Source organism: Plecotus auritus (assembly GCF_963455305.1).
Source record: "Plecotus auritus genome assembly, chromosome: 6".
Taxonomy (NCBI): domain Eukaryota; kingdom Metazoa; phylum Chordata; class Mammalia; order Chiroptera; family Vespertilionidae; genus Plecotus; species Plecotus auritus.
In genome coordinates this window covers 57,174,860-57,187,131 of record NC_137773.1, presented here as the reverse complement: position 1 = coordinate 57,187,131, position 12,272 = coordinate 57,174,860, and the positions used below count along the sequence as shown (strand labels likewise).

The 12,272-nt window shown below is 40.3% G+C and overlaps 1 protein-coding gene across 1 annotated transcript in view; it reads right to left on the bottom strand.

Annotated features, from left to right (window-relative positions):
• Positions 1–12,272, bottom strand: part of ARHGAP10 (Rho GTPase activating protein 10) — a 266,323-nt gene that overhangs the window by 97,127 nt on the left and 156,924 nt on the right. The window contains exons 14-15 of the mRNA XM_080674227.1: positions 7,526–7,600; positions 1,269–1,356 (exon numbers count right to left, since the gene is read on the bottom strand). Of these exons, the coding sequence (XP_080530353.1) occupies positions 1,269–1,356; positions 7,526–7,600 (163 nt within the window). The remainder of the gene's footprint in view (positions 1–1,268; positions 1,357–7,525; positions 7,601–12,272) is intronic.

The window sequence follows — 12,272 nt, the reverse complement described above, 5'->3', positions numbered from 1 at the left end:
GTGGCAGCCATGGAGCTGGAGAGAGCAGGACATTTGGGTTGCCCTCGGTGATGGAGGAAGCCAAGCTCCCACAGCCCTGGCCTGCCTTGGCCTCCACTCAAGGCTACAAAGTTTCAATTCTAGAAGATAAATAAATCCCAGGGCCTCTGCTTGGGTTGCTGGGGGGTGTGGCCGGCCTGAAAACCACAACAGGTCCCTCGCCCAGGCCACCCCACGCCCCAAGGGAAACCCCACCCTGATACAGGACACCCTTCAGGGCAAACCAGCTGGCCCCCACCCCTACCTGTGCACCAGGCCTCTATATATCTAATAAAAGAGTAATATGCAAATTGACCATCACTCCAACACACAAGATGGCTGCCCCCATGTGGTCAAAGATGGCTGCCCCCATGTGGACACAAGATGGCCGCCACAAGATGGCCAGCAGGGGAGGGCAGTTGGGAGGAAAAGGCCTGCAAGGGAGGGAAGTTGGGGGTGACCAGGCGGCCTGCAGGGGAGAGCAGTTAGGGGTGACCAGGCCTGCAGGGGAGGGCAGTTAGGGGTGACCAGGCCTGCAGGGGAGCCGTTAGGCATCAATCAGGCTGTCAGGGGAGTGGTTAGGAGGTGATCGGGCTGGCAGGCAGAAGCAGTTAGGGGCAATCAGGAAGGCATGCAGGCGAGCAGTTGGGAGCCAGCAGTCCTGGATTGTGAGAGGGATGTCAGGCAGCCGGACATCCCTCGAGGGCTCCCAGATTGGAGAGGATGCAGGCTGGGCTGAGGGACAACCCCCCTTCCCTGTGCACGAATTTCGTGCACCGGGCCTCTAGTTTTCTATAATAAATGGAAAATTAAAGTTTATCTTAAAACCTCAATAAGTAAACTTCTTTCCAAATAGCTCTGCATTTGTTTTATCATTTCAGCCTTTAAGATCAAATGGTTTAAATTTAAGCTTTAAAAAATTCATTTTATCCGAAAAAAAAATTTAGTGAATGCAATTAATAGCGTTCTTCCCCCATTTTTCCATAGCATTTACGTCCTAAAACTGACATTTACAATAGACATCTATTTCTACACCTCAGTCTGCTCCCTCCAATTCTCTTCTGATGCAATTTACTTAACTGGTGTTACCCTATTTAACTCACTTCCTGGGACATTATTAGCTACCTCACACACGTTCTCCTTTTAATAAGGTTTAACTTGACTATTAAGATGTCTGTGCAGAGTCGGCATCTGCTGGGTCGTATGTCCACATCCTCCCTGCTTCCCTCCTGGTACTCAGAGGAGCTTACCTCAAATACTGCTTCAGGGCACTTGTTATTGTCTTCACTTCCCAATCGCTGGAATTCTCCAGGTCCAACTCATTGCAGGTTTTTACATCTAGTGAGCAAGCAAAAAAGAAAAAATAATTAAAACTTTGAACATTCAAAGGCCCTCTTGACTGGCTCACAAAGCTTTCATTTATAAGTGGCCAAACCACAGGTAATTAATTCTGTGGTTTTCTATAAAAACATTATATACCATTTCTTATAATATTGTAAGCCATGACCTAGCTTTAGACATTTCTAACACTTCAGAAAATCTGTCGTGGAGATCGAAATAAGAGGATCGGGATTGGGCTAAGAGTAGGAAAGAGCTCGACATGGTATAGCATTTCAATAGTGACCACTGCAAAGCATGGATAGCTATTATTATTATGATCAATATTATTATCATTATTCAAGCTGTTACTCAGTAGCCATGGCTTAGAGAATGGGGCATTTGCAGTGTCTGTATACTTTCAGCTGTTCTGGTGGCACAATTGCTGTCACACTGCGTTAGGACAGGAAACAGGCAGTGTTGTTAATGGCAAGATGACTATTAGAATAGCGAAGTCAGTGGGAGGAAAGGATGAGTTTGGTCCCACATGTCTAAGATTTGTACTCATCATATCATATTTCTGAAAATTAATACATGATCAGTCAAAATAGAAATACAATGACACACAAACTTAAACAGTCATTTGTGGATACTCTTCACATTAATATTAGAACTGATACACTCATCCAGGAAATATTTATTGGAACCCCCTGTGTGACATTTCTGACGTTCATTCTAAAATTAAACTAGTTTTCTTTGTCCTACAAGTGTGTTAATGATGTGTTCTTCCAAATGGCCTTTCAAATAGCTAATAAGCTCAAAGAAGACATGAGGCTTTTTAAAAAAAGAAAGAAGAGGAGGAGAAGGGAAAGAGAAAGGGAGAAAAGGAGGGGGGAGCGAGAGGGGCAGGGAGGCAGTGCATTCTGAAAAGGAGAACGTCAGTCCTGGATGGTGGGGAAGGCCAGCCCTCTGAGCTGGGTGGGATCTCTGATCCTGGTGAGACTGGGCTACCATGGCTCATGTGGCCTGGCCACAGGGCAGAGTGCAGCACGGGGATCACAAACCCAGGCTGCAATCTCTGTGGAAACCCCACTGCACACACATCAGTTCCAAACCCATCTGAACTTGAGGCCCTCACCTGCAGAAAGGAGGTCATGTAAAAGCTCTCAGAGAGCATCAGAGCAAATCAGGGATGTGACGGATTTCCACATGTTACTAAATGACTAGGTAATTACCATCACTGAATCACTACAAGTATTAGCAGTCAGTGGCAGTACCGGCCTCCGAGGGAGGGAGGAGCAGACGGGTTATAATGCATGATCTCAAACAATCACTATAAGCATGTCTGCCTTTCTGCACTCCCATCACACAAAGGAGAAAAGAGGAGATTCATGGAGGGGACTTTCTTTCTCCCTCACTCCAGAATGATGTTTTAACTAAGACAAAAACAAACAAACAAAAACTCGTCCTTTCTTTTCCTCCCTTACACTGCATTTGTCTATACAGGGAAGGTGACATCATGTTAGTATTTCCTCTTTAAAAGCACTAAAAAGGAAAACCTGTCAAAATGGGACCACCACACGATGTCATCCATGCCCCTTAAAAAAAGTTTTAGGCTTGGGTATGAGGAAGGATGGATGACAACTCAATGTTATTCCCGAACTTTTTGAAAATCAAGTAAAACAGGAAGTGATGGTTATTTCACAGCCATAACAGCGTACATATGAAGTCAATTACTCAAAAGTCTGGAGACTTTTTAAAGCGCTTCAGCAGTTCTTGATTACAGCAACTGACAGCGGCATGCAATAAACTACAACAATGGCAACTGACACTGATTACATTTTGATCAGTTCCTACCATTCAGGACTCATTTGTTACTGAGCTTGTCAGACAAGCCACAGGTACATTCGAGAAATCAAATTAGGCACCCTGATTAAAGACGCAATCCTTTATAACTGGGACTAAATAATTCTGTTCTAAAGGCTTTGCCAACCAATTACTTCAGTAACTGAATATTCTCTCTCTCATTACATCAATTATTTAAATCTCATTTTAACATACAAGTCAGATAACATATTCAATCAACTTGCTCCCAGAAAATCACCATTTTTAAAACCTTCTAAAGGAAAGGCTTCTAAATGAAACCTTTTATTTTCAGCTTTCTACCAAATTATCATTCTATATTTTGAGAATCATATTTTTTTCAATGAAAAAAAAAACACACCATCCTTGGATTCATGGAATAAAACGTAGCTGTTACCTCAGGAGCTAATAACTACATTGTGTCTATGGTACTGATCCTCCATTAAATGTTACTGTTTTCAAATAACTCAATCATCCATAGCAATGTTTTTTGTTTTTTGTTTTTTTACAATCAGTGGATGCACTGGGACTAGATAAATGTGTTAACTTATTTGGGATTCAAACTTATCCTTCATGTTCCATAAGGATATATGTCCTATTGTAAATAAGGTAAACATTTTGCTTCCTTTCTGACCAAGGGAACCACCTGGTGGACTACTTAAAAATTTAAATTAACAAGCACAGATCCAAACAGTTGGCTTTTTATTTGGATTATGTTTCATAATTTTATAACTAACCAGTGGTCATTTTTTTGAAACAGGAAATTTCTAGCCCAACCTAAATGTAAGTGTTGGCACTGACTGGGGTTTCATTTTAAAGTACTTAAGAAGCATAGTGGTTGAGTGAATTTTGAAAATGATTTTTTTTTCCAGCTATTAGTTTACTTTTTCACCAGTCTATATGAAAAAGTTGTTCTACAAAGTAAAGAAGCTAATATTTTTTAAGTAAAACACTTCTAAATTAGTTTTACTTGTTTTCTATGTTTCTCTGTCTAAACTTAAAATCATCCAATCTTTTTTGCAAATTAGATTTACGTAGAAATAACCACCACATTCACCAGCACACACAAGCTACTATCACGTTTTCTCACAAGTTCCCCCCTGCTCTGGTATTTTCATTCCAAGTGGGGAAAAGGCAGAACACGTGAAATTCTAACTCTTCTCAGTTCTAAACTACCCATAACTATTGTAATTAATCTGTTATATTCTCACCCCACTTACTAAAAAAATGACTCACCCAAAGACACCTCATCTGATACTTCTCCCTGCCTTTCCCAGCTGCTCTCTCTAAAAAACAAACCAACAACAACAACAAAAAAACCCAAAACTTTTTTGAGACCAAGTGCGCCCTCTGTTGGAGCCAAAGGGAAGGGAAGGAAAATCATCTGTAAAGGGAAGGAAGGCAAATTGTTCACCTGAACATTTTCTCTTGGGAACTTAAGAAGCTTGGTCCAGGGAAAAATAGGGCGTCGCTGGGAATCCAGCAGACCACTACCCTCTGTGCCCAGGCCTGGACGGGTACTACTGACTTTCTATTGTCAACTGCCATTAGTACTTCACATTGGCAGTCACACAGGAGAGAAGCAGGGGTGGGGAGAAGGGGGGAGGGGGGAGGGGAGGGAGGAGGGCAGGAGGAGAGGAGAAAAGAAAGAAAGAATAATAGAAACATTTTTTTTCTCTTTTAATCTTAAATGTGAAGGGAGGAAACATACCAAAAAAGGGAACAAGTGAAGAAAACTTGCAAGATTTGAGCAGGCATCCTTTCTTTCAAAATCCTCCAAACTTTACATGTGAGTATTTAAGGAATACTCAAAATATTTTAAACAGTACAAAAAATGTATGTAAAAATGGCAATAATAGAAAAATAATACCAAAGAATTACCTTTCAAGAACTAGAAAACTAAGAAAATCAAATTTCTTCTCAAAAAGTATAAAATGACTTGGAACTTTTTCTCAGATACTTAAAAATTATATCAGTTTTCATTTGTACAAAGAAAAATGCATTACAAACAAAAGGTGCTTTGAAAAATTCAAATTTGAAATAAACATTACCTGGAGGAATAGTCATTCTAAAAAAAATAAGTGCACAGTACTACAAATGAACAAACTTATCAGAATTAATTATCTAGAGGGAGGAAACATTGATTGGTTTAAAAGTGAAAAGTTAAACATCTGGCAGATTCAGCCAATTTTTTTTCACTAAGATATATAATCTTAAAATCATGTATAGAGATGGGGAAGTTGAAGAGAAAGAATGTCTATGAAATAGTTCTATACACGGCTGTACAGAAACTCTAAAATCCTTTTTTTTTTTGGAAGAAGTACAAATTATTTGAATCTGAACACTTAATCAGAATGAAAGACATATCTTAAAGAAATTGTAAATTTATTAGGAAAGTGCGTAAATCTATTTTGTTAAGAGCTAAAGTTTGAGTTGGTGAGAAAGTAATAATAAAATATTAATGCTAATGAAAATCCAAAATTTGTGATTGACAATCTTAAACTTATACTAGGAACTATAGATTAAGTAAGAAAATTTATTCTCATAGCCCCTTTAAATGAATTGGTACTTAATACAAAACCAACAAGTCAGTATCTTTCCCTCACATCAGTTTTCTAACTTCCTCTGTTTGCAGAATACCACTGAAAACACAGTCTTTCCTTTGCCAGCAACATAAATGAGGCTGTCACACGTGGGTCCTGGACTTCTCTATTCTGAGTCTCTCGGAAAGCAAAAACAGTTTTCCGGGTCATGAGTTTTTGAGGGCTTTGATTATTTTAAAACACCTTGCACGTTAAGGACTGCCAATGAGACATTTCCCAGGAGCAGAGGAAAGAAACTACCCTTCGAGTTCAAGGATACAAATCACATGGGGTTTTGTGAGATTAAGAACAAATGGACAAATTTGGGGGCAATTTAACACTTCAGGGTGGCCACAGAGGCACCCTGCTGGAACGGACCCTGAACATGAACAGGAGATGATAAAAATAGTGGCAGGATCCTTAGGACCAACTGACTGCCACAGTGTGCGCCTGTCGGCCAAAAGCCCCCCTTCCGATAGCAACAGCCTTCCAGTTCTAATCATCATAACACCATCTTGGAAATGAGAAAAGCGTTTCTAATTTTAAAATGAACTAAAAGCAGATGCCATGGTCCCATTAAACTCTTCCAGCTGCTACTGAACCACTGGCAACCTGAGCCTATTTAATTTGGAGACCGCTAATGGCAAAAGGGAAAATCTGACTGCCAAAACGGCAACCCAAGTTAAACCAGAGAGGCAGAAAATCAAGCAGCTCATGGGAGTGGATGTATTCTAATGAGGTCTCCAACTGATGATGGGAAACTTCTACCTGCGGTTAATAGCTTAAAAAAAAAAAAAAAAAAAAAAAGAGGTTGTTGCTCATTAAATCCTTAATTCCACTAGAGCCAAACAAGCAGTCCTATCTGTGACATCTCAATTGATGATTTTATCCATCTTGGTTTCTGCTTCCTAAAAATGAGTCTTCGCTACGCTTTAAGATGCAGACAGGTTTAAAGGCATCGATGGTACACCTGAGGGCACTGTGAATGTTGATTAATTAAAGGGAGATATCACATTAATTAATATTTAGCAAGGTCCTAATGACCCGCAGGCCCTCAAGCTCGATGAGCTAGCATCACTCCTCCAGAGGCAGTCTGCTCTGGGGTGGGCGGAGAATCGGGCGTCTTACAGGTGGCTCTGCACTGGCAGCCGTGTGCAATGGAAAAGCGCTTTGTCATCCCGATAATGTCTAGGGTGATGAAATGCATTCACTTTCTGGCTTCCTCTGGTCTGTGATGCCAGAGAACACTGTGTTTTCCGCACAGATGGGGCATGCATGGTTCTGGAGGTGAGCCTGGTGCAAACTACAAACAAGTCCCTGTGAATATCAATGGACCCCTGAGAACCAGACTCTTGCTGTCAAATGACTGTTTGGGAAGCTCCATAAAAATAAGCACCTCTCGTGGTCTTGTCCAATCACATGGACTGTCAGGACTCTCGACAGCCCATTTGGAAGCCACACAGAGGCCTGGCTGCTACTTTCCTGTGTGATGGAAGCAGAAGACATTCACCCATGAGCTGCATGCTTTTCTTTTCTTGCATTTTTTAGTAAGTCAAGGGGAAGTGGGTAATCTGTGCTGATGCAAACACTAATCTACTTCTCAGCATCAACTGGGAGAAAACTACGCTATGCAGCAGCAGAGAATGGATTCACAAGTATGCTGGACGTGACTATGAAACATTAATTCATGACGTCAATGAACATAAACAAATCATGCATGGAAAATGATTAGAAAAGAGGCATACCCATCAACATACTGAGAAGTCTCTGGACCTTTGAACTCACCCCCACAACTCTGTACAATCCTTGGTCATTTATACCTATTGAAAGAGACAAAACGTTAATGAAATACGAGACTGTCATGTTTTAAAATCTGTCGACAAACAGTTGCTTTCAGAATCTTTGCTAACTCACATTAACAGCATTCCTGTTGAGTATAAAAATAACGCTTGACAAAAGCAAGTGTTTACTAACTTGTTTAGCAGCTTGGTATTCATAAGTCATGGTTGGAAAATCATGTCATAAACAATGTTTCATGTGGACAAAATGTAATGAATTCATGTCAATGAAAGTAGTTAAGCAGTACTCATGTATACCAATATAGTGTGTAAAATACACAACTTTCATGTTGATTATGTGTATTCTTGACATTTTCTCCTTTAAAACTTCAGCCTTTTATAAATAATATGGTGCTGCCTCAGCCACTGTGGCTCAGCTGGTTGAGCATCGTCCTGTGCACAAGATGGCCAGCTCCATCCAGGTCGGGCCCATGCCCTGAGTTTCAGGCTCGACCCCCAGTAGGGAGCGAGCAGGAGGCAGCCAATTGATGGTTCTCTCTCACTGATGTTTCTATCTTTCCCTCTATCCTTCCTCTCTCTCTAAAATCAATAAAAACATATAAAAAGTTTTAAATATATAAATAAATAAAAATAATGGAGTGCCGATTAATACTCAGCAAAAAATCACTGTTTGGATGATTCTTGAAGACCACAGAAATGCATTCAAAACTGCGGCAGCTGTTCTTGTTGTTCAGAGCTGTTAAATGCACTGTCAGATGAGAAACTCTGAAATTTTAAATAAGCATCACTCAAACTCTACATCAAAACAAACCACATCACTGCATTTTCTTTCTGTAGAGACCTACAAGCAAAGTATCCCTGAGCAGAGCAGGCAAGAAAGAAAGGCAAGAAAAGTTACTGTCAAACATTAAGTATGTTGAACACATGACCTTGTTTTGATACTGATATGAATAAACCAATTGTAAAAGGACTTTTGGAGGCAATCAGGAAACTGTGAGTGACATTAAGGTTATGTAACAAATAGTTTATATTTTTTAAGTTACATACTGAAAGGAGTGACCTGTGTTAGATTCACTTTAAGAAGGGGAGAGGGGTAGATGAAGCAATTACAGCAAAATCCTGGTAGTCATCGAGTCTTAGCATCAACAAAAATGGGAGTTCATTGCACCACTTTCTCTACTCTTTTTATGCTTAAAAACTTTCATCAGAAAATAATGACTTCCAAAAACATGTGACTTATTTATTTCTCCAAAGAGCTGTAGATTTCTGCCTGTGTGTTTATTTTCTCCACTATGCATGTTGAACACAACGGGCTGACAAGGAGATGATGCCTCTAATGTCCAAAGTTTTCAAAACAAAGAAAAAAACACCAAAGAGGCCATGAAATCTGCCCATGGGAGTATACTTTTTTCTTTTTTTTAATTCTTTATTAAGGTGTTACATATGTGTCCTTATCCCCCCATTGCCCACCCCCCCACTCATGCTCTCACCCCCCTGGTGTCTGTGTCCATTGGTTATGAATATATGCATGCATACATGTCCTTTGGTTAATCTCTCCCCCTTACCCCCACCCTCCCCTCCCTTCCCTCTGAGGTTTGAGAATCTGATTGATGCTTCTCTGTCTCTGAATCTGTTTTTGTTCATCAGTTTATGTTGTTCATTATATTCCACAAGTGAGTGAGATCATGTGATATTTATCTTTCTCTGACTGGCTTATTTCACTTAGCATGATGCTCTCCAGGTCCATCCATGCTGTTGTGAATGGTAGGAGTTCCTTCCTTTTTACTAGTATAGCAGTGTAGTATTTCATTGTGTAGATGTACCACAGTTTTTTAATCCACTCATCTGCTGATGGGCCCTTAGGCTGTTTCCAAATCTTAGCCATTGTAAATTGTGCTGCTATGAACACAGGGGTGCATATATCCTTTCTGATTGGTGTTTCTGGTTTCTAGGGATATATTCCTAGGAGTGGGATCACTGGGTCAAATGGAAGTTCCATTTTTAGTGTTTTGAGGAAACTCCATACTGTTCTCCACAGTGGCTGCACCAGTCTGCATTCCCACAAGCAGTGCACGAGGGTTCCTTTTTCTCTGCATCCTTGCCAGCGCTTATCATTTATTGATTTCTTGATGATAGCCATTCTGACAGGTGTGAGATGGTACCTCACTGTCGTTTTGATTTGCATCTCTGGGATGATTAGTGACTTTGAGCATGTTTTCATATGTCTCTTGGCCTTCTGTTCTTTTGAAAAGTTATCTATTTAGGTCCTTTGCCCATTTTTTGATGGGATTATTTATTTTCCTTTTGTTAAGTTGTATGCGTTCCTAAATATATTTTTATTGATTTCAGAGAGGGAAGGAGAGGGAGAGAGATATATAAACATCAATGATGGGAGTAAATCCTTGATTGGCTGCCTCCTGCACATCCCTACTGGGGATCGAGCCTGCAACCCAAGTATGTGCCCTCGAACCCGGGACCCTTCTGTCCACAGGCCAACACTCTATCCACTGAGCCAAACCAGCTAGGGCCATACTTGCTTTTTGTCTCCCTGCCTGGGGTGACGAAAAAAAAATACTAGACAGAGTCTAAAGAACTGGATTCAAATCACAGCTCAGTCACTCCTGAGCCAAGAGCTTGGGCAAGATGGAAAAGCTCCCAGTCTAGATGCTGCCTCTGAGATCACAGACAACACGTGTTCTCTCAATTACTCAACAGAGCCAAGAACCAGAGAGCAAAGGCCACCCCTTCACTCCAGACAAGTCTATTCAGAACACTAAAGAACCTAAGTAGCAGAGAGGCACCTTCCTGATGGGGAATGCTCACTGACTACAAGGGAGGAGAAATTTAATGCAGGTCAGTTCTGCCAGGAATTGGAAAAAAAAAAGGAAAGAAATTTGTCAAGGAACACAAAACTCAGAGTTTGAGCCTGCTACGGGAGGAAAGACTGAGTTTCATTCCTTCCTCCTCCTGGAGGCCAGAAGGCCATGGCAGTTTAAAATACCAGAGGATTTCCCCCTTCCCCCAATACCACTCTATTTGAGAGACCTAAAATAGTCTGACCTCGGTGCCAGAAGCCAAAAGAGCAAGCCATATTCTACACTCAAATAAACGTGCCTGAAATACATGGAGAAATTAAATAAAAATGTTACTTCAGCAATAAAAATCACTTTGCACTGGCAATTACTATCAGATAATTGATCAAGTTCAAACTCATCATCCTAAGGGAAGTAGAGTTAATTGCTAATGCATAATAAAAGGTGCAAGGGGTAATTAATGCTACTCAGCACAGCTTTTATTTTTTTTAATGAAATTTAAATAAACTTTGTACAAAAGCAAGCTAAGAAGTAGCACATAAAACACACTCAGGTTGTGTAAGATTTTCTGTTGCATTGTTCTTAGATGCTATGGACTACGAAAACTGGAGCATGCTTTATATCTATAAACACATCACACAAAAGATATTAATAAAGACTTTAAAGAATATAAACCACTCAATATGCCAAGTCATGTCAGTGATTTAGCCTATTTTCTCCAGCTTCTCTCCAATTTCCCTCTCTCAGCCAAAGTGATCACTATTTCTAATCACCAAGTATTAGGATTTTGAAATTTTCTTTATTTCCTCCCTGTCACTTTCCAAATTCAACAGGTCAGTGTCTGTATTTTCTTCAAACTCAGAGTAATCTCTGTTTCTTGACACTTTTAAATGTGATACACACACATTTTTTAAGGCACCCTTACAGGAAACACATACATCCATAATCCATTCGGAACATTATCTTTTTTTAAAAAAACTTTTTGTTTTCCAAACCTCTGAATGTCTAAGTTCTCTTCCATCCCCATTTAAGAGTAAGCCATCAATCCAGTCCAAACTCCTCAGATGAACGAGTATGTAAAGCATAAACACATAAACACCGATTATGGCCCCCACCTCACCTACCCACATGTACTGTGTGGAACATTCACTTTAATCAGAGCAGACCACTGACTGGCCCACAATAACCAAATGCATTCCCTCCTCCACAGCCACGTTCAGGTGGAAGTCTCCTCCCTTCTCCCTCATAAATTACTCATCTGTCAAATATTATTTATCAAATATGTGGCAGGTGCCAGTCTAGCTGCCAAAGATTCAACAGTGAGCAAACATAAAGTTCTATCCAGACCTTCAAAACCAGATAAAATACCATCTTTCTGACACCACAGTGATATTCCCTTATTCTGAGCGTGGCTCATAATTAATCCTTTTAACATTAATTACATTTTAAAACTAACTGACAATCTCTTATGCAGAATTCACAAAATCACAAAATCTGAATGCTTGACCTGACATCAGGTTGAGTTTTCCCTACTCAGTGTGAATATTTATATTTCACCATGTTGAAATTAATTTCTGCCCAGCCGGTGTGGATCAGTGGTGAGCCTCAACCTATGAATCAGGAGATCATGGTTTGGTTCCCACTTAGGGCACATGCCTGGGTTGTGGGCTGGATCCCCAGAAGGAGGAGTGCAGAAGGCAGTCAACTGGTGATTCTCTCTTATCATTGATGTTTCTCTCTCTCTTTCCCTCTCCCTTCCTCTCTCTGAAATCAATAAAAACGTATTTTTTAAAAATGTTATTCCACACCAAACCTACCTGGAGATGTTATAGACTGTACAGTATATGCCCCTTATTACCTTTTTAAATTTAAAAGAAAAT